The sequence below is a fragment of the Dermochelys coriacea genome, chromosome 27, assembly GCF_009764565.3.
Source record: "Dermochelys coriacea isolate rDerCor1 chromosome 27, rDerCor1.pri.v4, whole genome shotgun sequence".
In the NCBI taxonomy this organism is placed as follows: Eukaryota; Metazoa; Chordata; order Testudines; family Dermochelyidae; genus Dermochelys; species Dermochelys coriacea.
In genome coordinates this window covers 394,502-421,455 of record NC_050094.1, presented here as the reverse complement: position 1 = coordinate 421,455, position 26,954 = coordinate 394,502, and the positions used below count along the sequence as shown (strand labels likewise).

The 26,954-nt window shown below is 45.1% G+C and overlaps 1 protein-coding gene across 9 annotated transcripts in view; it reads right to left on the bottom strand.

Annotated features, from left to right (window-relative positions):
• RDM1 (RAD52 motif containing 1) overlaps positions 1 to 26,561 on the bottom strand; it is a 29,092-nt gene extending 2,531 nt beyond the window's left edge. The window contains exons 1-7 of one of the 9 annotated variants that reach the window (XR_006277303.1): positions 26,407 to 26,560; positions 15,484 to 15,663; positions 14,122 to 14,244; positions 12,858 to 13,020; positions 10,716 to 10,814; positions 10,197 to 10,325; positions 3,097 to 3,185 (exon numbers count right to left, since the gene is read on the bottom strand). Coding sequence is in view for 8 of the 9 variants with exons in the window: in XM_038385150.1 (XP_038241078.1) it covers positions 3,097 to 3,185; positions 10,716 to 10,814; positions 12,858 to 13,020; positions 14,122 to 14,244; positions 15,484 to 15,663; positions 26,407 to 26,502 (750 nt within the window). In the remaining variant the exon portion in view is untranslated. Of the gene's footprint in view, positions 1 to 3,096; positions 3,186 to 8,821; positions 8,979 to 10,196; positions 10,326 to 10,375; positions 10,399 to 10,715; positions 10,815 to 12,857; positions 13,093 to 14,121; positions 14,245 to 15,483; positions 15,664 to 26,406 lie in introns of those variants that run through there. The other 8 variants (XM_043503438.1, XM_043503437.1, XM_038385150.1 and 5 more) reach the window with 8 other exon arrangements.
• Between the last annotated feature and the right edge of the window lie 393 nt (positions 26,562 to 26,954).

The window sequence follows — 26,954 nt, the reverse complement described above, 5'->3', positions numbered from 1 at the left end:
GAACTAAAACAAACCATGTTTGAATGTTGTAATTACAAAAACACCGCTTTGCCTACGTGCACCTTAAGAGGACTAATGCATCAGGAGGTTCACTGAGACATTTCCTCTACCCACACTGCTGGGGGTGCCGCACAATGCCCAGATGTGCTGTGGGATGACTGTGTTGTCACAGATCCGATGAATATCCCCAGCAAGTCCCACTGCTTTCAGATTAAGCAAGGCGACTATTTCTTATTCAGGCCTACATGTAAGGTTTGAATTTAAAAGTTCAGCTCTTTTTAAGTCCAGCATAAGAATTATGATTTTTTTTTTACATTGAAAAGATTTTCTTTTTATGATGACTCACAATTAACAGCTTTCAGTCAACCCTCTACAAGTAATCACCTTTGAGCTTAGAGAACATAAGAACGGCCATACTGCCTCAGATCAATGGTCCATCTAGCCTAGTATATTGTCTTCTGACAGTGGCTTGTGCCAGATGCTTCAGAGGGAATGAACAGAATGGGACAATTTTCCAGTGATCCATCCCCAGTGGTCCAGTCCCAGCTTTGGCAGTTGGTGCTTTAGGGACACCCAGCACATCGGGTCGCATCCTTAACCATCTTGGCCAGTAGCCATTGAGGGACCTGAACTTACTTAATTCTTTTTTCAACCTAGTTATGCTTTTGGCCTTCACACATTCCCTGGCAATAAGTTCTACAGGTTGATGGTGCGTTGCGTGAAGAAGAACTTCCTTATGTTGTTTTAAGCTGGCTGCCTTCTAATTTCACAAGGTGACCACTAGGTCTTGCATTATGTGAAGGGGGAAATAACACGTCCCTAATCACGTTCTTCACACCATTCATGAATTTGTGGGCCTCTGTCTTATCCTCCCCCAGTCACCTTTTCTCAACTGAACAGTCCCAGCCTTTTTAATTTCTTCAGGTACAGAAGCTGTTCCACCCCCTTAATTATTCTGTAGCCCTTGTGTGCACCGTTCCCAATATCTTTTGAGATGGGGTGACCAGAACTGCAAGCAGGACTCAAGTTTTAGGTGCAACATGGATTTATCTAGTTGCATTATGATATTTTCTATTATCGATCCCTTTCCTAATGGCTCCTAACATTGTTCGCTTTTCTGACTGCTGCTGCACATTGAGCAGATTCATAGATACTAAGGTCAGAAGGGACCGTTCTGATCATCTAGTCCGACCTCCTGCACAACGCAGGCCACCGAATCTCACCCACCCACTCCTACGAAACACCTCACCTATGTCTGAGCTATTGAAGTCCTCAAATCGTGGTTTAAAGACTTCAAGGAGCGGAGAAGCCTCCCTCAAGTGACCCGTGCCCCATGCTACAGAGGAAGGTGAAAAACCTCCAGGGCCTCTTCCAGTCTGCTCTGGAGGAAAATTCCTTCCTGACCCCAAATATGGCGATCAGCTAAACCCTGAGTATATGGGCAAGATTCACCAGCCAGATACTACAGAAAATTCTTTCCTGGGTAACTCAGATCCCATCCATCTAATATCCCATCTCAGGGGATTAGGCCTATTTACCCTGAATATTTAAAGATCAATTACCAAAATCCCATTATCCCATCATACCATCTCCTCCATAAACTTATCGAGTAGAATCTTAAAGCCAGATAGATCTTTTGCCCCCACTGCTTCCCTTGGAAGGCTATTCCAAAACTTCACTCCTCTAATGGTTAGAAACCTTCATCTAATTTCAAGTCTAAACTTCCTGGTGGCCAGTTTATACCCATTTGTTCTTGTGTCCACATTGGTGCTGAGCTTAAATAATTCCTCTCCCTCTCCAGTATTTATCCCTCTGATATATTTATAGAGAGCAATCATCTCTCCCCTCAACCTTCTTTTAGTTAGGCTAAACAAGCCAAGCCCCTTAAGTCTCCTTTCATAAGACAAGTTTTCCATTCCTCGGATCATCCTAGTAGCCCTTCTCTGTATCTGCTCCAGTTTGAATTCATCCTTTTTAAACATGGGAGACCAGAACTACACACAGTATTCTAGGTGAGGTCTCACCAGTGCCTTGTATAATGGTAGTAAAACCTCCTTATCCCTACTGGAAATACCTCTCCTGATGCATCCCAAAACCGCATTAGCTTTTTTCACAGCCATATCACATTGGCAGCTCATAGTCATCCTATGATCAACCAATACTCCAAGGTCCTTCTCCTCTTCCGTTACTTCTAATTGATGCGTCCCCAGTTTATAACTAAAATTCTTGTTATTAATCCCTAAATGCATAACCTTACACTTCTCACTATTAAATTTCATCCTATTACTATTACTCCAGTTTACAGTATTTCAAAGAACCATCCACAGGGACTCCCAGATCTATCTTGAGCTAACTTAGACCGCATCATTTTCTATGTGTAGTTAGAATTATTTTTTCTAATGTGCATCACTTTGCACTTAATCATTTTCATGTTGTCACCCATTCACCCAGTTTACTGAGATCCCTTTGTTAACTCTTTGCTGTCAGCTTCAGAGCAAGTAGATGAAGTGCAATCCAAAGGAGAGGTTTATTTTAAAACCGCTCTAAAGACTCATTTGGAAGTGAAAAGCCTTTTCAACCTTAATGAGAGTGTCGCTCCCACACAATGCTACAGGAAGCGTGGGCCTTGGCTTTGTCATGAGTTATACTGCTGGGGCCATTACAATGTGGCTAAGAACATGGTCTCTACACAGCATCCCTAGTGTCTCCTATGCTATTTAAAAAATACATAATTTTGCGTAATGATATGAAGAAAATAAAGTTTTAAAATCTCAGTATACTGAATAATTTCAGGACTTGATTACTGCAACCATACTGTAGGACATGGTAAGAAGAAATGCATTTTTAGGATCTACTAGATACATGATAAAGGGACTTGTAATGATTGCCGCTCGTATTTGATTATGACTAAAACTGGAAATCAGTTCCCACATGTTGGGTTTAGGAGACATGCCCGGGCAAGTTGGTGTCTATGTTCCCTCCTACTGTTGGCCAAGGTGGCACGATGCTATTCTGTTGCTCGTTCTGCTTCCTTCATAGTGGAGTGCCAAGCTTGCCTGTCATGGGCCAGTGCAAGACAAAACAGCCTCTATTTACCTGAATAAGTCCCCTCAGCTCCTCGTCTGTTAAGGAGTCAATGGATTCCTCTTGGGCAGAGTTGTACTCCACAGCCACCTTACCATTCTCTGAAACAAGCATAAGGAGGTGTTTTCTTACCACTCGATTTAGTGACCACAAAATGATTCCATACTCTCTCAAGACTGGACTGAGCTTTATAACTGCCTAGAGAGCCAGGAGCATCAATCCCATGGGGACAGGCAGTTTAAAAAGTTCAGAAATGGAGTAGGTACTAATTTTATCTTCCCATTGTTGGCACGGGGTAGGTGTGGGGGTTATAGCTCGTTTGTTCCTTTAAGGAATGCAAATGCCTTTACTGTGTAAGATAAAACGGACCACAGTGATGCAAATAAAACCTAAAAAGAGAAGGAGTACTTGTGGCACCTTAGAGACTAATAAATTTATTTGAGCGTAAGCTTTCGTGAGGTACAGCTCACTTCATCGGATGCTAGTAACTGCCACACTGCATGCAGGGTAAGAGGAAGAGCCTGTGGGTGCTGCTCTCACATATGGATTGAGGATTAAGGACCCAATCTTGCTTCCATTAACATCAATGGAAAGACTCCAGCTGACTTCAGTGGGAGCAGGATTAGGTTTTAAGGGATTAGACTTTTGTGGGGAGTCGGATATATGGGAAATCTGACAGCACTGCTAAGAAGGGAATCCAATGATTTATGAAGCTACTTCTCACGCTCCCCGTTTGAGAACACACTTTGCACAACCTAGTCTGACAATGCCAGGCTGTGAAATTACTTTGTACACTCTGTACCCTGTTCCTTCCTCGGGCCTAAAGCATCTGCTTTCCAGTTCAGGCAGAAAAACAAAAGGCACTTAACTAAGCCAAGCAGAGACCAGAAAAGCAGAGGAGCCAGAATCTGTGGAAAGCAGGGTACAAACAAACAAGAGGATGCTATTTACCTGCCTCTGCACAAGTGTCCGGTCTGACAGCAGGAAACCCACCAGATATTTACACTTCAGACCTGGTCTACAAGTACAGCAGCTAGGAGTGTGAAAAAAGTCACTCCCCAAAACCAACCATAACTATGTTGACAAAACCCGCAGCGTAGATGCAGTTATGTCAACAGAAGAGTGCTTCTGTCAGCTTAGTTAACATCGCTTGGGGAAGTGGTGTCACTGTGGCAGCAGAACTCCTTGTGTCAGCATGCACTGCGTCTACACTAGGGCCTATGCCAGCACAAGCTCTGTAGGATAGACATGGCCTAAATGACATTTTAAAAGTCTACGCCAGTGGTTGGAATTTAGGCTCCGATTCAGCACAGCACTTAAGCACATATTTAAATCTCATTGATTTCATGGAACTTAAGCCCACGTTTAAGTGCTTTGCTTTATCAAGGCCCAAGAGTGGAATCAATGTTTGCTGGAAAGATTGCTGCATATTCCTCTGCTCATGAAAAACACTAAACACCAAATCTGCTCCATCAAAATCATCAGACTGGAAACCGACTTTGTTTCTTAAATGCAAAAAATAATCATCGATATTTAATGCAAGTTTAACAGTTATTCATTTAAACAAAGTATTGACGGATCAGCACCCATGAGGAACCTATGTTCAGATGGTGGGCGTGTGTCCAATTCAATAGTTAATCAAAAGTTAGGTCCAAATGCCCTTCCACAAACCCTCTTCCCTTCCATGCAACTTGTGACAGGCATAAGTTAAATGCTCATGGACAAAAGGACTCGTCTTCAGGAATGTCCATGGAGGAGCTCCCAACACAGAGAGGGCCCTGCTCTGGCCCTAATGATAAACCTGGGAAGGAGGAGAGCACAGGCCACCTGAATGACCTCGAGTGCCTCGCCTCAGGTCACGCCAGGCTTTCTATATCAGCACACGGACACTGGGGAGTCTCTCTGGGTTCCCTGTAGACAGTGCAGTGATTGTATGTGTTATTTTAAGAACGGCCCAGGGTTAGGGAGCCTGGGACTCAGGAAACCTGGGTTGGATTCCCCACTCTGCCACAGAGTTCCTGCAACCTTGGGCAAGGCCCTTGGAGTAAACTTCTAAAGAGTGCCTAAGTGATTCAGCAGCCAAAGTCTGTCTGAAAATTTCACCCTTTGGCTACGTCTAGACTGTGAGCTAGGGGTGTGAGCTCCAGCTCATGTAGACACATTGGGACTAGCTCTCATCAAGCTGGCACAAGCATAAATAGCAGTACAAATCTGGTAGCATGTGCAGCAGAAACACAGTGAGCATAAATCCGCCTGGAACTGCTGGGTGTATGTATTCACCGCGGCTCACACATGCTGCCGTGACCACTACCATGGCTACATTGCTAGTTATACTTGATGAGAGCTACCATATGTTTACCTGAGCTCAGAATCTCAGCCCTAGCTCTGAGTGTAGACTCAGGTACTATGATAATGGTAGCCATATAAGTATAATAGACAGATAAGCTAAAACACATAGAATCATAGAATATTAGGGTTGGAAGAGACCTCAGGAGGTCATCTAGTCCAACTCCCTGCTCAAAGCCGGACCAACACCAACTAAATCACCCCAGCCAGGGCTTTGTCAAGTCGGGCCTTAAAAACCTCCAAGGATGGAGATTCCACCACCTCCCTAGGGAGCCCATTCCAGTGCTTCACCACCCTCCTAGTGAAAAAGTTTTTCCTAATATCCAACCTAAACCTCCCCCACTGCAACTTGAGACCATTACTCCTTGTTCTGTCATCTGCCACCACTGAGAACAGCTGAGCTCCATCCTCTTTGGAACCCCCCTTCAGGTACATAAGAATGGCCATACTGGGTCAGACCAAAGGTCCATCCAGCCCAGTATCCTGTCTGCCAACAGTGGTCAATGCCAGGTGCCCCAGAGGGAGTGAACCTAACAGTTAATGATCAAGTGATCTCTCTCCTGCCATCCATCTCCACCCTCTGACAAACAGAGGCTAGGGACACCATTCCTTACCCATCCTGGCTAGTAGCCATTAATGAACTTAACCTCCATGAATTTATCTAGTTCTATTTTAAACCCTGTTATAGTCCTAGCCTTCACAACCTCCTCAGGCAAGGAGTCCCACAGCTTGACTGTGCACTGAGTGAAGAAGAACTTCCTTTTATTTGTTTTAAACCTGCTGCCCATTAATTTCATTTGGTAGCCCCTAGTTCTTATATTATGGGAACAAGTAAATAACTTTTCCTTATTCACTTTCTCCACACTACTCATGAGTTTATGCGCCTCTATCATATCCCCTCCCTTAGTCACCTCTTATCTCTCCTCATATGGGACCCGTTCCAAACCCCTAATCATTTTAATTGCCCTTCTCTGAAGCTTTTCTAATGCCAGTACATCTGTTTTGAGATGAGGAGACCACTTCTGTATGCAGTATTCAAGATGTGAGTGTACCATGGATTTATACAAGGGCAATAAGATATTCTCAGTCTTATTTTCTATCCCTTTTTTAATGATTTCCAACATTCTGTTGGTTTTTTTGACTGCCGCTGCACACTGTGTGGATGTCTTCAGAGCACTATCCACGATGACTCCAAGATCTCTTTCCTGATTTGTTGTAGCTAAATTAGCCCCCATCATATTGTATGTATAGTTGGGGTTATTTTTTCCAATGTGCGTTACTTTACATTAAATTTCATTTGCCATTTTGTTGCCCTATCACATAGATTTGTGAGATTTTTTTTATATAGAGGTAGTTGAAGGCTGCTATCAAATCCTCCCTCACTCTTCTCTTCTGCAGACTAAACAAGCCCAGTTCCCTCAGCCTCTCCTCATAAGTCATGTGCCCCAGCCCCCTGATCATTTTCATTGCCCTCCGCTGGACTCTCTCCAATTTGTCCACATCCTTTCTGTAGTGGGGGCACCAAAACTGGATGCAATACTCCAGATGTGGCCTCACCAGTGCCAAATAGAGGGGAATAATCACTTCCCTCAATCTGCTGGCAATGCTCCTACTAATGCGGCCCAATATGCAGTTAGCCTTCTTGGCAACAAGGGCGCACTGCTGACTCATATCCAGCTTCTTGTCCACTGTAATCCCCAGGACCTTTTCTGCAGAACTGCATCTTAGTCAGTCGGTCCCTAGTCTGGGGCGGTGCATGGGATTCTTCCATCCTAAGTACAGGACTCTACACTTGTCCTTGTTGAACCTCATCCGATTTCTTTTGGCCCAATCCTCTAATTCGTCTAGGTCGCTCTGGACCCTATCCCTACCTTCAGCATATTTACCTCTTCCCATAGATTAGTCTCACCTGTGAACTTGCTGAGGGTGCAATCCATCCCATCCTCCAGATTATTAATGAAGATGTTGAACAAAACTGGCCCCAGGAACGACCCCTGGGGAACTCCGCTTGATACCGGCTGCCAACTAGACATCGAGCTGTTGATTACTACCCATTGAGCCCGTTGATCTAGCCAGCTTTCTATCCATCTTACAGTCCATTCATCCAACTCATACTACTTTAACTTGCTGGCAAGAATACTGTGGGAGACCGTATGAAAAGCTTTGCTAAAGTCAAGGTATATCACGTCCACCACTTTCCCCATATCCACAGAGCCAGTGGATATAGAAGGCAATCAGGTTGGTCAGGCATGACTTGCCCTTGGTGAATCCATGTTGACTGTTCCTGATCACCTTCCTCTCCTTCAAGTGCTTCAAAATGGATTCCTTGAGGACCTGCTCCAGGATTTTTACGGGGACTGAGGTGAGGCTGTAGTAGGGCTGACGATTAATTGCAGTTAACTCGTGTGATTAACTCAAAAAAATTAATCGCATTTTAAAAAGTTAATCTTGATTAACCGCAGTTTTAATCGCACTGTTAAACAATAGAATACCAACTGAAATTTATTAAATATTTTTGGATGTTTTTCTAAATTTTAAAATATATTGATTTCAATTACAACACAAATAATAATGTAAAGTGAGCATTGTACACTTTGTATTTTTTATTACAAATATTTGCACTGTAAAAATGATAAAGAAATAGTATTTTTCAATTCATCTCACACAAGTACTGTAGTGTGATCTCTTTATCTTGAAAGTGCAACTTACAAATGTAGATTTTTGTTACTTAACTGCACTCAAAAACAAAACAATGTAAAACTTTAGAGCCTCCAAGTCCATTCAGCTCTACTTCTTGTTCAGTCACGCTAAGAGAAACATGTTTGTTTACATTTACATGAGATACTGTTGCCCACTTCTTATTTACGTCACTTGAAAGTGAGAACAGGTGTTCCCATGGTATTTTTGTAGCCGGCATTGCAAGGTTTTCCAGAGGACATGCTTCCATGCTGATGATTTTAGGTTAAAAAAAAAAAGCGTTAATTAAACTAGTTGTTGAACGCTTTGGGAGAGAATTGTATGTCCCCTACTCTGTTTTACCCGCATGCTGCCATACATTTCATTTTATAGCAGTCTCGGATGATGACCTAGCACGTGTTGTTCGTTTTAAGAACATTTTCACTGCAGATTTGACAAAACATAAAGAAGGTACCAATGTGAGATTTCAAAAGATAGCTACAGCACTTGACCCAAGGTTAAGAATCTGAAGTACCTTCCAAAATCTGAGAGGGAGAAGACGTGGAGCAGGCTTTCAGAAGTCTTAAAAGAGCAGTACTCTGATGTTGAAACTACGGAACCCGAACCACCAAAAAAGAAAATCAACCTTTTACTGTGGCATCTGACTCAGATAATGAAAATGAACGTGTCAGTCTGCTCTGCTTTGGATCGTTATCCAACAGAACTGGTCATCAGCATGAACGCATGGCTCCTGGAATGATGGTTTACGCATCAAGGGACATATAAATCTTTAGCACATCTGGCACGTAAATAACTTGCGATGCCGGCTACAACAGTGCCATGCAAACGCCTGTTCTCACTTTCAGGTGACATTGTAAACAAGAAATGGGCAGTATTATCTCCTGCACATGTAAACAAACTTGTTTGTGTGTCTGAGTGATTGGCTGACATGAAGTAGGACTGAGTGGACTTACAGGCTCTGAAGTTTTACATTGTTTTGTTTTTGAATGCAGTTATTTTTTATACATAATTCTATGTTTGTAAGTTCAACTTTCATAATAAAGAGATTGCACTAGAATACTTGTATTAGGTGAATTGAAAAATGGTATTTCTTTTGTTTTTTCACAGTGCAAATATTTGTAATCAAAAATACCTATAAAGTGAGTACTGTACACTTTGTATTCTGTGTTGTAATTAGAAAAGGAGTACTTGTGGCACCTTAGAGACTAACAAATTTATTTGAGCATAAGCTTTCGTGAGCTACAGCTCACTTCATCGGATGCATTCAGTGGAAAATACAGTGGGGAGATTTATATACACACACAGAGAACATGAAACAATGGGTTTTATCATACACACTGTAAGGAGAGTGATCACTTAAGATGAGCTATTTGGCAATATACTTTCCCTGATCATCTTCTTGTTGCTAACATACCTGTAGAAACCCTTTTTGTTACCCTTCACATCCCTTGCTAGCTGCAACTCCAATTGCGCTTTGGCCTTCCTGATTACACCCCTGCATACTCGAGCAATATTTTTATATTCCTCCCTAGACATCTGTCCAAGTTTTCACTGCTCGTAAGCTTCCTTTTTGTGTTTAAGCTCTCCGAAGATTTCTCTGTTAAGCCAAGCTGGTCGCCTGCCATATTTGCTATTCTTTCTGCACATCGGGATGGTTTGTTCCTGTGCCGTCAATAAGGCTTCTTTAAAATACAGCCAGCTCTCCTGGACTCCTTTCCCCCTCATATTAGCCTCTCAGGAGATCCTGTCCATCAGTTCCCTGAGAGAGTCAAAGTCTGCTTTTCTGAAGTTCAGGGTCCGTATGCTACTGCTCTCCTTTCTTCCTTTTGTCAGGATCCTGACCTTGACCATCTCATGGTCACTGCTGCCAGGTTGCCACCAACTTCTACTTCTCGTGCCAATTCTTCCCTGTTTGTGAGCAGCCAGTGAAGAGGAGAGAAGGTGTCCACAATTCCTATGTAGGCTAGGAGCCAGGTTCTGTAACTACAACTCTAAAGCTCAAGGGGGAGAGAGCGCCCCAGGTAACAGGTACAACACCGAGCAAAACAGTGACAAAATACACAACTCACCACACTGCAGGCCAGAAATGGCAGAAGGCTAGTCAGTAGTCAAAAATCATGTGTATCGGTGTGGCTGGGTTAATGTTGCTATTGGAGCCTTAGCTTCTTCAAATCTTGGATTTTTGTTCAAATTACAACCTTAATATAGTATTAATGAAGGGTTTGCACTTGAAAGTTTCCAGGTTTTTAGACATTTAGCTGTTTCAGCTATCTATATACCAAAAATATCTAATTTTTCCTTTACAATATGCCAAGTATATTTTCCTTCCACTCAGCTGACTCAAATGGTGGACTTATTTGTTGCAAACTTTGCGCACACACACACACACACACACACACACACACACACACACACACACACACACTTAACTTTGAGCTGAGACAAAACCAGGAAGCTTTCAACCCTAAGCAACACTTTTGAGAAAATATATTTATAATAGTTCATATTCACTATAATGAAACCTACAACACAACTATTTTCAGACAAAGCCCCCAGATATTTATAATCAACGTATAAAAATGCCTTACCTAAAACTATGAGAAGTATCTTCTGAAATGCACCCGACAGAGCTTTCTCAACTGCAAGTTTCTGAACATTTCCTGTTTTCATGACAAACTCAAGGGGATCTAAACCCAAAAAAGGTGTTATTTTCAAAGATTACATTTGAAAGCATGATGGTCATACCGTACTACCAAGAGCTTATTGCACAGTTAAATCCCTTCTGATAAGCAAACGCTCACCCAGTAACTCATATTACTCTGGTAGGAAGATTGTTTATTGAAGCACTTTTAAAATTATTTATAACATGGTAGTGCCATGAAACCTCAATCCTGATCAGGGCCCTATGGCATCAGGCACTGTACAGACATATAGTGACACATCATTCCTTCCCCAAAGAGTTTACATCTAACGCCCATAGCAGCCAACCTGACAGCGTGGAATCCTGCTGCCAGCTAGTGTGTGTGATGCAGACACTCTGTCCACTAAGAACTGGATGAGTATCAAACCCATTTCACATAATTAAGGCTACGACTATGTAGATAAATCTCTGCATTAAGCATCTTCACATACCTTTCATATGACTTGTATTATGCCTCTATTTTCATACAAATTTGTATGAGATCCTTATATAGAAAGCTTTGTATGGAGCCTTGGAATAATGTTAAAAAAATATCTTTTTGCTAGGAGTAGAACAACATCCCCCTCCCCTCCCGGCCCTTTTAATCAATTGCCCTGTTGAATGAACAAGGTGTGAATGAAGGGTTTCAGAGTAGCAGCCGCGTTAGTCTGTATTCACAAAAAGAAAAGGAGTACTTGTGGCACTTTAGAGACCAACAAATTTATCTGAGCATAAGCTTTCGTAAGCTACAGCTCACTTCATCGGATGCAAGGTGTAAATACGTAAGGCGTGGAAGGCAAGCACTTCCAGACAGCTGCAACAGTTGGAAAGGGGATGGAAGCCAGACCCAAGAACAATAAAACTTGTCAAGTGGGCTCACTAAAGAAAAAGCAGACATATTGACGACCTTGGGGGTTAGAAGTGAGCACCTTCTTTTGAAAACACCCTCTTCAAACAGCATTGGGACAACACCGAGAAGGAAGCAGCACAAAGGACCAAGTGACAGACACGGATTTTGCCTCTGGTATAGATTTGCATGAGAGGGAAGCTGCTGTAAATCTGAGGTGTCTTGCAGAGGACCCTGGATCTCGTCTTGTCAACATGGGAACATGGATCCGGATCGGCAGAAGCCCGTCTCCACCCCTCCCCCATCTAACTCACCTGGCCAGTGAAGTTAAGGGGAGCAACTAGTTGGTAACAACAAGACGGCGTGTGCTTGTGTGTGTAATATATATCATATGCATATGATACAGTGTTGTTTGATACATGTTATTACCAATAAATGTGGCGCTTTGCCTTATTCCCCCTGAAAAGATCCTTTGCTGTACTTTTAAGTACAACAATTATGTCATGGAGGTCACAGAATCCGTGACTTCTATTGACCTCTGTGACATTTTCTGCCCCAGGGCGGAGTTCCCAGCCAGCGCCGCCTCTGCAGCTCCCAGCCCCCATGCTGGTCGGGGGGACCCTTCCACATCTGCCCAGCCATGGCAGGTGGACCCCACAGCAGCCCAGCCCCAAAAGCCGGGGGACCCAAGAGTTCTCTGCACTGCAGTGATGGGGGACCCGGGAGCCCCAGCAGCAGTGGGTGCTGAACCCGTCTACCCCTTTTGTCAGGGATATTCTTAGTGAAAGTCAGGGACAGGTCATGGGCTTCTGTGAATTTTTGTCTATTGGCCATGACCTGTTCCTGACTTTTACTAAAAATATCCGTGACAATAACTTAGCCTTACACATAATGCATTCGAGAAAAGTGCCTGTGATGGAGCGCAAATGAGCACTAAAGAGAGACGTGAAAGGAAAGGAGACGAGAGAGAGAGAGAGAGATACAAAACAGAGGAGAGGAAGGGAGAGAATAGTGGTGGTCCTGTAGCTTTGGTACTCCACAGCGTTTGTTACGAATAACTCGCTGAACAAGCTGGTAGTCCGCAGGCCCACCCTGCGGAAAGTCCAAGAGCAGTGCACTATTCTAGTGCCTTTGAGCGTCCAGCAGAGTGGAAGCGATTAACACTAACAATCACAAAGTTACCAAATTGCACTGGACACGTACCTCGGCCATTTTCTACATGTGCCTCAGCAACGCCAAGTCCTCTGGTGCAGATCCCATGATGGGGCAGCGTTACTTCCACAACGCACAGGTATTTCAGGCACTTCCTCTCTAGCAAGCCTCCCAGCTCCTCATTCTCCAAGTCAAACCCAGAAATATTCCGCAGCTGTTGGGATTTGCATTTTCAAACCATCACAGAAGGATTTTGACATAGCTTTTACTGTGCATTTGTCAATACCTAGACAATCAATGACAGGTTTCAGAGTAGCAGCCGTGTTAGTCTGTATTCGCAAAAAGAAAAAGGCGTACTTGTGGCACCTTAGAGACTCACAAATTTATTAGAGCATAAGCTTTCGTGAGCTACAGCTTATGCTCTAATAAATTATTAAAGCTTATGCTCTAATAAATTTGTGAGTCTCTAAGGTGCCACAAGTACGCCTTTTCTTTTAGACAATCAATGTCGGCACTGACTAGGAGATCGGCAACAGGAACCTTTGCGGCTGAGAAAAGATACTTCAGATACACGGAAGGGAGCTGCTGCATGTGGGGCTCAAGAGTGGTTTCCTTGGGAAGTGGTGCTAAAACTGGTGTTTTAGTATCCAAGTGACAGTGCAACTGGTTGAAGAGTTGGGGATAGCAGTGAGAGAGGGGAGCCAGAGAGATGGCATGGGGTCCATCCAGGGAGCTAGCTTTATCTGTGTACGAGAGGATGTCTGTTAGATGAGACCTGGTGAGGGCAGGGATGGTAGGAAAAAGAGATGAATAGATTTTTATGACCAGAAGGGATGGCTGTGATATAAACACTGAGCCCAATAACTATGGTGAAGCCATAGCAAGAGTGTCCAAACTTTCTACCCTGAGGGCCATGCATTTTATTTCAAGGAGCTCCAACAGCCACGACCCTCTCTGACATTCAGGCTTGCAATCTCCAAGTTATCTTTGAGCGCTTGTGTCACACACAGGGTATTGCCAAATCTTGGCTCTTCTCTCTTCCCCACAGTTTGAAGATCTGGTACCTCCATGTCTGGCCCCAGCGCTAGGATAAGCTTCTGTGCTCATTACCTCCCTCAGTACAGCAACTCCTTCTGGCCGGTCTACCCAATAGCCAGGTAATTCTCTGATATTTTGTCCGAAACGCAGCTGCTAAGGCTCTCTTCACTGCCCGATCAGACCAAGTCACTCCCCCATTTCGAATCCTTCCATCAGCTTCCCAGATCAGGAATAAGGGACCAGGAGGGAACAAAAGAATAAAAGAAGGGCTTCTTACCATAATGATCTGGTTCGACCAGCCATTGAAACCAAGGTAGTAATTGGCTAATTCCTTACACTTGTAACTCCTCAGAGCAAGGACTTGCTGCTTAAAGGCCTTCTGTCTGGTGCAAATGCAAACCTGCCCAGAGGAGAAAAGCCTTACATGGATTAAGCGAGACTGGCTTTGCGGGCAGGGAGCTGTAAGTATTCACTAACACTGCTCTTCCGGTTTCATATGACCAGGCCCTTAGTGCTCCAGGGTCCCACTGAGGAACCAGCATTGATAGCTCTGGGAGCATAAGGGTGATAATACCCCACTCCCTGTACTCCTCAGAGGCAGCAGTGGTTCTGGGAGGTGGCAAATGCAGCCTTGCCACCCCGGTTGTGAAACATGATGCCCCACCCCATGGAAGCAGTGGTTAGAGGAGGGAGTGGTAGTAATGTTTGTGTAAGACTCCCCTCAGCATTCCAGCAGCTACCCCTCGAGAGAGCGAAAATAAAGGGAATGATTTACTGCTGGATCTGTGTGGGGGTCCAGCAAGACCCTAACGTGCCATCGAGATTCAGGGCTTCAAGGACTGGGAGCCCCACCCTCAAATGGAGGAGACTCCACTTATGTTTCCCTGCGCCAGCACGACCCTAGGCCCTGAGGCAGACATCTCAGGGCCCCAGCCTATGTCCCTTCCCCGTTCTTCCAGACAGAGACCTTACTAACCACGTGAAGGAGTCCTGACTTGGAATTAGGTAGCAGTCTGTGGTGTAAAAAGAAAAGGAGTACTTGTGGCACCTTAGAGACTAACAAATTTATTAGAGCATAAGCTTTCGTGAGCTACAGCTCACTTCATCGGATGCATTTGGTGGAAAAAAAAAAAACTGTTTAATAACAGTTTTTTTTTTTCCACCAAATGCATCCGATGAAGTGAGCTGTAGCTCACGAAAGCTTATGCTCTAATAAATTTGTTAGTCTCTAAGGTGCCACAAGTACTCCTTTTCTTTTTGCGAATACAGACTAACACGGCTGCTACTCTGAAACCAGTCTGTGGTGTGTTCTGCTTTTTATACATATGAAGGAACCACATGGCCATAGCGTGGGGCCAAAGAACCATGTTTACTAACTATACACAACATGCAACACCTAGTTACATATACACACTACTGCTCTGTGTGGTTTCTAAACTACAGAACATACTGAGTGCCACTAGAGGGTTCAAAACTATTTAAAGGGATACCCTAGGGTTGCCAGTTTTGGTTGGACATCTGCCTGGAGGTTCCATTACATGACATAATCTCTAATTAAAGATTAATCCAGGATACCACCCTATTCCTAGACACCTCTCCGCCAATAACTGGAAGTTACACCTTGTTTTAATTCACTTACCTTTAAGGGAGATTTCTGAAATAATCTTTGCCTGTGGCATGCGCGCTGGGCTCTGCTGGCATCTCTAGCTGAATAGAACTTGACCAGAGCATAATACCCAGGCCCCGCAACTGCAGCATTTCTGTGAACTCGAACTGAATACAGCAACCCAAACTCAGAAAATGCTGAAAACAGAGAATGCTGAGGAAAGAAAGAGAAAAACAAAGATCAGTGCTAAGGAGATAAAGCAGCACCCAAGAGGCACTGTGAACAGGGACTATGCACAACCTTGATTATTAATTAGGGAGTATTTTTCCTACAATCAGTTTCTTCCTCTAACAATAATAAACCACTTGAGTAATTAACATGGGTAAAATATAACTTGAGTGTTTGGTTTGGACAGATATTGTCTCCAACACTTTACATAGGAATACAGGAACTGCCAGGCTGGATCAGACCCAACATCCATCTAGTGTAGGAGTTGTCAACAAATTTTTGGTGGCGTCAGAGTGCAGCCACCAATTCTTGCTAGTGGATGCTCTGACAATTTTTCATAAAATACTTAATTAACTTTAGGAAAAATCAATAAATATGCACAGCTACATGTCCAAATCATTGGGTTTTTTTGTTTTTGTCTCAATAATACAAATTATGTGAATTTGTTTCTATTCTTTTCTGGACCCAAACAGACTAGAAACACAAATAAGGTGCTTTGCATGTTCTTGTCTTTTTTGTTGTTTTTTCTTTCGCTTTTTTGCCCCCCCCCCTTTTTTTTAAAGGCTTGCTGGCTAGTAATTTGCTGCGGTGAAAAGTGATACTTGTATGTTAATATCACTTTTCCTAGACTCCCAGCTAGCTACTAAGGCTACGCTACGGATTTTACAACGGCAGAGTTGTACCACTGAAGCTGCGCTGCTGTAAGGTCTCCCGGGTAGCTGCTCTATGCCGGTGGGAGAGGCTCTCCCAGTGGCATAATTAAACCACCCCCAATGAGCGGCAACAGCTATGTTGGCAGGAGCTGGAGCCCACCGCTGTGCGGCTGGGGGACAAAGCCAGATGCCCTGAGCCCAGAGACAGACCCAAGAACCTGGAGATGGAGGCCGAAGCTCTGTGGCTGGAGCCTGATCCCACCACCCCTAGGAAGATGGGGAAACTCACTGGCTGCTTGCTCCTCCAGCGTTTGTCTCCTCAGAGGGGACAAGGCTCAACCCCTGCTGGAGGCCCTGAGAAAGGGGCCGCTGCTTCCTTTCCCCTCCCCACCAATCATCACCCAGGAGGCTGTGGCCACAAGAAAAGCCACTGGTGGCCACATGTGGCCACAAGAAAAGCCGCCGGTGGCCACAAGAAAAGCCGCCGGTGGCCACAAGAAAAGCCGCCGGTGGCCACATGTGGCCATGTGGGCTGCATTTGAGAAACACTGATCTAGTCTAGTATCCTGTCTCCAACAGTAGCCAGCACCAGATGCTTCAGAGGAAGGTGCAAGCAGCTTCACAGTGGCCCAATGTAGGATAATCTGCCCGCCCATGAAGGCCTCATCTAGTCCCTAATAGTTAGATTCATAGATCCCTAGGCCAGAAGGGACCATTGTGGTCACCTAGCCTGACCTCTTGCATAACACAAGTCGTACAACTATCTCAAAATAATTCCTAGAGCAGAACTTTTAGAAAAACGTCCAACCTTGATTTAAAAACTGCCAGTGATGGAGAATCCACCATGACCCTTGGTAAATTGCTCCAGCGGTTAATTACCCTCACTGTTAAAAACATAAACCTTATCTCCAGTCTGAATCTATCTAGTTCCAGTCATTGGATCGTGTTATACTTTTCTCTGATAGACTGAAGAGCCCATTATCAACTATTTGTTCCCCATACAAGTAATTATAGACTGTGATCAAGTCACCCCATAACTTTCCTGTGGTTAAGCTAAATAAATTGAGCTCCTTGAGTCTACCAATATAAGGCATTTTTTTCTAACCCTTCAACGTTTTTTGGGGTTCTTCTCTGAACCCTTTCTAATTTATCAATATCATTTTTGAATTGTGGACACAGTATTCTACCAGTGATGAAACTGGTCACAGTATTACAGCAGTGGTCACACCAGTGCCAAACACAGAGGCAAAATAACCTCTCTATTCCTACCTGAGATCCCCATTTATTCATCCAAGGATCACATTAGCACTGGGAGCTGGTGTTCAGTTGATTATCCACCATGGCCCCCAAATCTGTATCACAATCCCTGCTTCCCAGAATAAAGCCCCCCATCCTGTAAGTATGGCCTACAGGCTTTGTTTCTATAGGTATATATTTACATTGTGCCCAGCTTACCAAGTGATCCAGATCACTCTGTATCAGTGACCTGTTCTTGTCATTATTTACCTCTCCCCTAATTTTTGTGTCATCTGCAAACTTTTATCAATGATGATTTTGTTTCTTCTTCTTGATAATAATGTTAAATAGCCAAGAACTATTCCCTGCAGGACCCCACTAGAAACATACCTGATCAATGATGATTTCCCATTTATAATTACATTGAGACTTATCAGTTAGCCAGTTTTTAATCTATTTGGAGTGTTATGACATTCTATACCTTGGGAGAGCATCCTGTAACCCCCATATTCCTCATTTTTATATAATCATTATCTTACATATAAAGCATGCCTTGTAAGATATCAGGGGAAAGGTTATGACCTGCTGAAAGTCACTTCTCTATCCATACATGCGTATCATTAATGCATATGAAGTCATGAGAAATGTGTTGTATGGTTGTCACTAAAATATGATGTAAGTTGGGGAATCAGCCAGATATTATCTCCCCAGAGGCAACAGCAAGGAAAATAACCAACACCGGAGCGGGGTTTCAAACAACCCATCAACAACCATTGCAGCAAGGGAGCTACAATTCAGTGACTCACCTGCATGTGGTCACACCAGGAGAATTACTCAACATTGCCTGGAGACTGAGGGCTAGTCTACACTGGCAGCGCTTTAACGTGCCTTGTGTGGTCGCGGCGCAGCACTGGGAGATCTCCCAGTGCTCTAAAAAAAACCACCTCCAAGAGGGCCATAGCTCCCGGTGCTGGTGCACTGTCTACACTGGTGCTTTACAGCACTGAAACTTGCTGTGCTGAGGGGGAGTGTTTTTTCACACCCCTGAAAGAGAAAGTTGCAGCGTTGTAAATTGGCAGTGTAGACAAGCCTTAAGCAATGCCCCCAGACATGCCTGGACTTGTGTTTTCCAAGCACGTGGACTGAGGATATAAAACAGATAGAGTGGACACATATTGGAACCTTCTCCTGCCCCCACCTACACCGCGAGCAACTGAGGCCTTGTCTACACTGCCACTTTCTAGCTGGGAGTGGGGCTCCACATGTGGTTGTGCTGAGTGATCACAGCACCTGGAGGCGTTTGCTGCTGGACACTAGCAAGGCACTGTGAGAGACAGTCCAGACTGGAGAGAGTTAAGGGGGCACAGCAGTCCCACAGTTCCAGACTGCATCCTGGGGATCCTGTCACAAGTGTTTTATGTTAAAAAATAGAATGATATAAAATTATCAAAATGCACTATGCCTCCAAGTCAAATGCCTTCAATCAAACTTTGTCAACCAAATTTGTAATCTCATTTTTAAAAAAAGCGTTATCAAGTTTAGTATGACAGTATCTATTTTCCAGAAACCCACGTTGATTGGTATTAATCCTATTACCCTCCATTAATTTTTTATTAATCAAATCCCATATCAGCCTCTCCATTATCTTGCCCGGGATCAGTTTCAGATTGACAAGCCTATAATTATCCAGGTCTTCCCATTTAACCTTTACAAATATTAGTGCAACATTAGCTTTCTTCCAGTCTTCTGGAATTTCGCCAGTGTCCCAAGACTACTGAAAATCAACATTAACCGTCCATCAAGTCATCAGCCAGATTTAAAAAAAGCAAAACCAAACACACTCTTGGAACAAGTTATATGGACTTATTTAAAAATGTCTAACTTCAGTTGCTGCTGTTTAATATCCTCCTGAGATACTAGTAGAATGGGAAGAGTATCATCATATGACATGACGCCACCATCTGTTTCTCCCACCCAAACATAGAACAGAACTATTTATCTAATATTTCTGCTTTTTCTGTATTACTACTGAGAGTTCTACTATTCATAGATACTAAGGTCAGAAGGGACCACTCTGATCATCTAGTCCGACCTCCTGCACAGCGCAGGCCACAGAATGTCACCCACCACTCCTATGAAAAACCTCACCCATGTCTGAGCTATTGAAGTCCTCAAATCATGGTTCAAAACTTCAAGGAGCAGAGAAGCCTCCCTCCAGTCAACCATGCCCCATGCTACAGAGGAAGGCAAAAAAACCTCCAGGGCCTCTTCAATCTGCCCTGGAGGAAAACTCCCTCCCGACCCCAAACATGGCAATCAGCCAAACCCTGAGCACATGGGCAAGATTCACCAGCCAGATACCCAGGAAAGAATTTTCTATAGTAAATCAGATCCCATCCATCTAATATCCCATCTCAGGGGATTTGGCCTATTTACCCTGAATATTTAAAGATCAATTACTTACCAAAATCCCATTATCCCATCATACCATCTCCTCCATAAACTTATCGAGTAGAATCTTAAAACCAGATAGATCTTTTGCCCCCACTGCTTCCCTTGGAAGGTTATTCCAAAACTTCACTCCTCTGATGGTTAGAAACCTTCGTCTGATTTCAAGTCTAAACTTCCTGGTGGCCAGTTTATACCCATTTGTTCTTGTGTCCACATTGGTGCTGAGCTTAAATAATTCCTCTCCCTCTCCTATATTTATCCCTCTGATATATTTATAGAGAGCAATCATATCTCCCCTCAACCTTCTTTTAGTTAGGCTAAACAAGCCAAGCACCTTAAGTCTCCTTTCATAAGACAAGTTTTCCATTCCTCGGATCATCCTAGTAGCCCTTCTCTGTACCTGCTCCAGTTTGAATTCATCCTTTTTAAACATGGGAGACCAGAACTGCACACAGTATTCTAGGTGAGGTCTCACCAGTGCCTTGTATAACGGTACTAAAACCTCCTTATCCCTACTGGAAATGCCTCTCCTGATGCATCCCAAAACCGCATTAGCTTTTTTCACAGCCATATCACATTGGCAGCTCATAGTCATCCTATGATCAACCAATACTCCAAGGTCCTTCTCCTCTTCCGTTACTTCTAATTGATGCATCCCCAATTTATAACTAAAATTCTTGTTATTAATCCCTAAATGCATAACCTTACACTTCTCACTATTAAATTTCATCCTATTACTATTACTCCAGTTTACAAGGTCATCCAGATCCTCCTGTATAATATCCCGATCCTTCTCCGAATTGGCAATACCTCCCAGCTTTGTATCATCTGCAAACTTTATTAGCACACTCCCACTTTTTGTGCCAAGGTCAGTAACAAAAAGATTAAATAAGATTGGTCCCAAAACCGATCCCTGAGGAACTCCACTGGTAACCTCCCTCCAACCTGACAGTTCGCCTTTCAGTAGGACCCGTTGCAGTCTCCCCTTTAACCAATTCCTTATCCACCTTCTGATGTTCATATTGATCCCCATCTTCTCCAATTTAACTAATAATTCCCCATGTGGCACGGTATCAAATGCCTTACTGAAATCTAGGTAAATTAGATCCACTGCATTTCCTTTATCTAAAAAATCTGTTACTTTTTCAAAAAAGGAGATTAGGTTGGTTTGGCACGATCTACCTTTTGTAAAACCATGTTGTATTTTGTCCCATTTACCATTGACTTCAATGTCCTTAACTAATTTCTCCTTCAAAATTTTTTCCAGGACCTTGCATACTACAGATGTCAAACTAACTGGCCTGTAGTTACCCGGATCACTTTTTTTTCCTTTCTTAAAAATAGGAACTATATTAGCAATTCTCCAATCATTCGGTACTATTCCTGAGTTTACAGATGCATTAAAAATTCTTGCTAATGGGCTTGCAATTTCAGGTGCCAATTCCTTTAATATTCTTGGATGAAGATTATCTGGTCCCCCCGATTTAGTCCCATTAAGCTGTTTCAGTTTCGCTTCTACCTCTGATATGGTAATATCTACCTCTATATCCTCCTTCCCATTTGTCATGCTACCATTATCCCCAAGATCCTCTTTAGCCTTATTAAAGACTGAGGCAAAGTATTTGTTTAGATATTGGGCCATGCCTAGATTATCTTTAACCTCCGCTCCATCCTCCGTGTTAAGCGGCCCCACTTCTTCCTTCTTAGTTTTCTTCTTATTTATATGGCTATAGAACCTTTTACTATTGGTTTTAATTCCCTTTGCAAGGTCCAACTCTACTCGACTTTTAGCCTCTCTGACTTTATCCCTACATCTTCTGACATCAATTAGGTAGCTTTCCTTGCTGATCCCTCCCATCTTCCACTCCCTGTATGCTTTCTGCTTCTTCATAATCACCTCTCTAAGATGCTTGCTCATCCAGCTTGGTCTACAACTCCTTCCTATGAATTTTTTCCCCTTTCTTGGGATACAGGCTTCCGATAGCTTCTGCAGTTTTGATTTAAAGTAATCCCAGGCCTCAACTACCTTTAGATCCATAAGTTCTTCAGTCCAATCCACTTCCCTAACTAATTGCCTTAATTTTTGAAAGTCAGCCCTTTTGAAATCAAAAACTCTAGTTGCAGATTTATTTTTGTTAATCCTTCCATTTAGTTTGAACTGAATTAGCTCATGATCACTTGAGCCAAGATTGTCCCCTACAACCATTTCTTCTATGAGGTCCTCGCTACTCACCAAAATTAAATCTAAAATGGCATCCCCTCTAGTCGGTTCAGCAACTACTTGATGAAGGAATCCATCAGCTATCGCATCTAGGAAAATCTGAGCCCTATTATTATTACTAGCACTGGTCCTCCAGTCTATATCTGGGAAGTTAAAGTCTCCCATGATCACGCAGTTTCCATTAGTATTTACTTTATTAAAGACATCAAAAAGGGCTCTATCCATAACCAAATTAGATCCCGGAGGTCTATAGCACACCCCAAGCACTATCATAGGAGAGGCTTTACTAGTTTTCTTCCCCAATGTAATTTTTGCCCAGACAGACTCTGTCTTATCCATTGCATCGCTTCTTATTTCTTTACATTCTAACTCATCGTTGATATACAATGCTACTCCACCCCCTTTACCTTTGTTTCTGTCTTTCCTAAACAGCACATACCCTTCAATACCTGTAGTCCAGTCATGACTACTATTCCACCATGTTTCTGTTATCCCTATAATATCTGGTTTTACTTCCTGCACCAGTAGCTCTAGTTCCTCCATTTTGTTACCTAGACTCCTCGCATTGGTGTACAAACATCTTAATTTTTGCTGTTTGGCCTCGCTCACATTTTGTACCCTATTAGGCACAGTCATTCTACAGCCAGTATAACTTATTAGACTAGTATCCACACCGCCCTCGCTCCTTATATACATTCTCCTACCCATGGCTGTATCCTTTCTTACTTCATCTTCTTCCCTCTCAATGCTAAAATCTGGCGTGGAGATTTTCTGGACATCTCCCATCCATCTCCCCCCAGTTCCTAGTTTAAAGCTCTCTTTATCAGTTGTGCCAGCCTCGATCCTAGAAGTCTATTTCCTTCCCTACTCAGATGAAGTCCATCCCGAGAGAACTGTCCTCTGTCTGTGAATGCCTCCCAGTGGCCATACATCCCAAAGCCTTCCTTATAGCACCACTGCCTAAGCCATCTGTTGACAGTCATAATCTTGTCACACCTTTGTTGCCCTTCTCTAGGAACAGGAAGGATCCCGCTAAAGATCACCTGAGCCTCAATTTCCTTAAGCGTCTTCCCCAGCCTAGCATAGTCTCCCTTGATCCTTTCCAGCGAGAATCTGGCTGTATCATTTGTTCCCACATGAAGGATAATTAGGGGCTTCTTTCCCGCTCCCTTGAGGATCCTTTTCAACCTCAGGTCTACATCCCGTATCTTAGCACCCGGAAGACAGCACACCCTTCTATTCTCAGGATCAGCTCTAGTTACAGGCCTGTCTATTCTTCTCAATAAAGAGTCCCCGATCACATAGACCTGCCTTTTCCTGGTGACAGTGCTATTCTCCAGTCTCTCCCCTGTTCCCTCTGGCTGCAAGTTCTTTCCATTCCTATTTTCCCTTACAATTCTCTTCAACCCATCCTGTATCCTCCTGGGGCTCATATTTGGTGTAGTCTCCCTTGACTCTTCCCCTTTTTCTATAGGGCTAGCCTCTCTTCTCTTCTTCCTTACCCTTCCACCTTCAGCGACTACCTGCTGAGCCCCTTCATTTTCCAACTCTGCAAACCTGTTCCTAAGCTCTATTTCTCCTTCACTAGCCCGTCTTTTTCTCTGCCTGGTTCTTTGAGTCACATGTTTCCACTGACCACTTTCCTCATCCAGTCTCTCCTCAAAATTCCCCAGCCCTGCTTCCATCCGTGAGTCTGAGCTTTTCCCTTCAGATACCTCATATCTTTGCTCCATCATCTGCTCAAACCCCTTCCTAAACTCAACCAGACTTTCCACCTGCATCTCCAAACCTCGGATCTTTTCCTCCATCAGCTCTATCAGACGGCATTTCATGCAGACAAAACTCTTACCGGTTTCCCCCCTCCAGGATCATGTACATACCACAGCTTCCACATCCAGTCATCCTCAATGTGTCTTTCACTGCAGGAGTCACTCCCACAGCTTCCTCTGTATCTGTCATCTCCTTCCCACCTAAATCCTGTTAATCTGGGAATACTATTGCCATCTAGTCATGGCCTAATACCATTATTAAGATTCTTTTTGTTTCTAATATACTTAAAAAAATTCCTCCTTAGTGTCCTGAACTCTGCTGGTTGTTGATTTCTTGTTCTGTCCCCTTTGCTCCCCTACTAATTTTCTACAATTCCTAGCTTATGATTCGTATTCATTACTGGTTTCAGAGTAGCAGCCGTGCTAGTCTGTATTCGCAAAAAGGAGTACTTGTGGCACCTTAGAGACTAACAAATTTATTTGAGCATAAGCTTTCGTGAGCTACAGCTCACTTCATTGGATGCATTTGGTGGAAAATACAGAGGGGAGTTAAGGTGCCACAAGTATTCATTACTATCAACCTCCCCTTTCTTCCATTTCTATATAATAGCTGCCTTTGCTTCCCCTCTAAACCAAAACCAAAACCAATTATGGCCTACTTCCTTGATTGTGGCTTTTAGGGCAGGTAGTAAAGCATTCTTAAAGAAATCAATTCCCAATTATCATTCACATTTTTCTGATTAAATTCTTCCTCCCAGATGATCTGGCTCATTCCTGTTTTCAGCTTTGTGAAAATGGTCCATTTAAATCCCCCCATCTGGCCTTCATTCGGTTTGCACAATACAAATGTGGTCAATTCATGATCACTTGTACCCAAGTTACTATTAATTATTAATTACTATTTTTAGTTCTGTGATTAATTCCTATGTGTCATGACGAGATCTAATGTATTCTCTTGCATCACATACAACAACACTTTTTGATTTAGGAAATTGTCACCTATAATGTTGAGAGACCAGTGTAAAACTAGGGTTGCCACGTGTTCGATTTTCAACTGGAATGCCTAGTCAAAAAAGGAATCTGGTGGCTCCAGTCAGCACTGCTGACCAGGCTGTTAAAAGTCTGGTCGGAGGCTTAGCAGGGCTAAGGCAGGCTCCCTGCCTGCCATAGCTCCCATAAGCAGCAGCAGCACGTGCCCCCTCCAACTCCTAGACGTAGGAGTAGCCAAGGAGCTCCACACGATGCCCACGCCCCAAGCGCCAGCTCCGCTGATCCCACTGGCCAGGAACCATGGCCAATGGGAGCTGTGGGGGTGGCACCTGAGGACAGGGCAGTGCACAAAACCACCTGGCCACGCCTCCATGTAGGAGCTGGAGGGGGAACATGCTGCTGCTTCTGGGAGTTGCCTGAGATAAGCACCTCGTGTAGCCTGAACCCCCCAAACCCCTCAGTCCCATCCCAGAGCATTCACCTATGTCCTAAAACCCTAATCCCCAGCCCCACTGCAGAGCCTGCATCCCCAGTCGGAGCCCTCACTCCCACCACCACAACCCCCGGCCCCAGACTTGATCCCCCCATCCCCTGTACCCCTCATTTCTGGCCCACCCCCAGAACCTGCACTCCCAGCCAGAGCCCTCGTTCCTCCCCCTGCATCCCAACCTCCTGCCTGAGCGCAGAACCCCACCCGAACCCCTCATTTCTGCACCCACTAGCCCAGAGCTCATACCCCCTCACACATCCTCAACCCCCTGCCCCAGCCCTAATCTCCTTCCTGCTCTCCTAATCCCTTGGTCCCTGCCTGGAGCACCCTCCTACACCGCAAACCCCTCAATCCCACCCTACCTCCCTGCCTCAGCCAGAGCCCGCAACAGCCCCCCCAACCCCAGCCCTGATCCCCCTCAGTCCCAGAGCCCCCTCCTACACCCCAAACGCCTCATCCCTGGCCCCACACCAGAGCTCGCACCCCAGCCAGAGGCCTCACCCCCCAGCCTACCCCCCGCCTCAGCCAGAGCCCGCAACAGCCCCCCCAACCCAAGGCCCTGCCCTGATCCCCCTCCAACCCTCCATCCCTGGCCCACCCCAGAGCTCGCACCCCCAACCTCTGCCCTAGCCCGGTGAAAATGAGTGTGGGGGGGAGCGTGCGGGGTGAGGGGGCGGGGCGGGGCGGGGCGGGGCGTCCGGGTTTGCGGCAGTAGAAAGTTGGCACCCGACGTAAAACCTGAACCCGGAGATTTTATCTCCCCCTTTCCGCCCTGGCATTAGCGACTCCAGCAGTGACCGGGGGGCCCACCCTGGCTCTGCCGCTCGGGGGGGGCACCCCACGGCCAGTCAGGCGCACGGAGCGGGATTCCCCTGGGTCCGGCGGGGCGGGGCGGGGCGGGGCCGGGCCGAGTCTCACCTCCGCCCCCTCCTCCAGCCCCCAGACCAGCAGGGCCTTGCCGCTCTCCGTAGGGACCCGGAACCCCAGCACCTCGGGGCCCGCCACCAGCGCCATGGGGACCACTGGCGGCGGCGGCGGCGGCCTGGCCCACCCCCCGCGCCTGCGCCTGCGCCTGCGCTACCCAGCCTAGCCTAAGCCCCGCCTCCTACCCCGCCAGGCCCGGCCTAAGACCCGCCCCACCCCCCGCCTGGCCTAAGCCCCGCCTCCTGCCCCGCCCCCAACCCCCGCCTGGCCCCGCCCCTGCGCCGCCTGGCCCGGCCTAAGCCCCGCTCCGCCTCGCCCCCCAACCCCCGCCTGGCCCCGCCCAGTCCCGGCCTAAGCCCCGCCCCCTGCCTGCCCGACCCCCCCAACCCCACCTTCTGCCCCACCCAGTCCCAGCCCCAGCTCCACCCCTGCCTGCCCGACCCCCCCCAACGCCCGGCTCAGCTTCCTCCCCAGCCTCCTCCTGCCATGGCTGCCTCTTGCCTCCCAGGCCCTGGAAGCCTGCGAGCCCCGTTCCTTGCCGC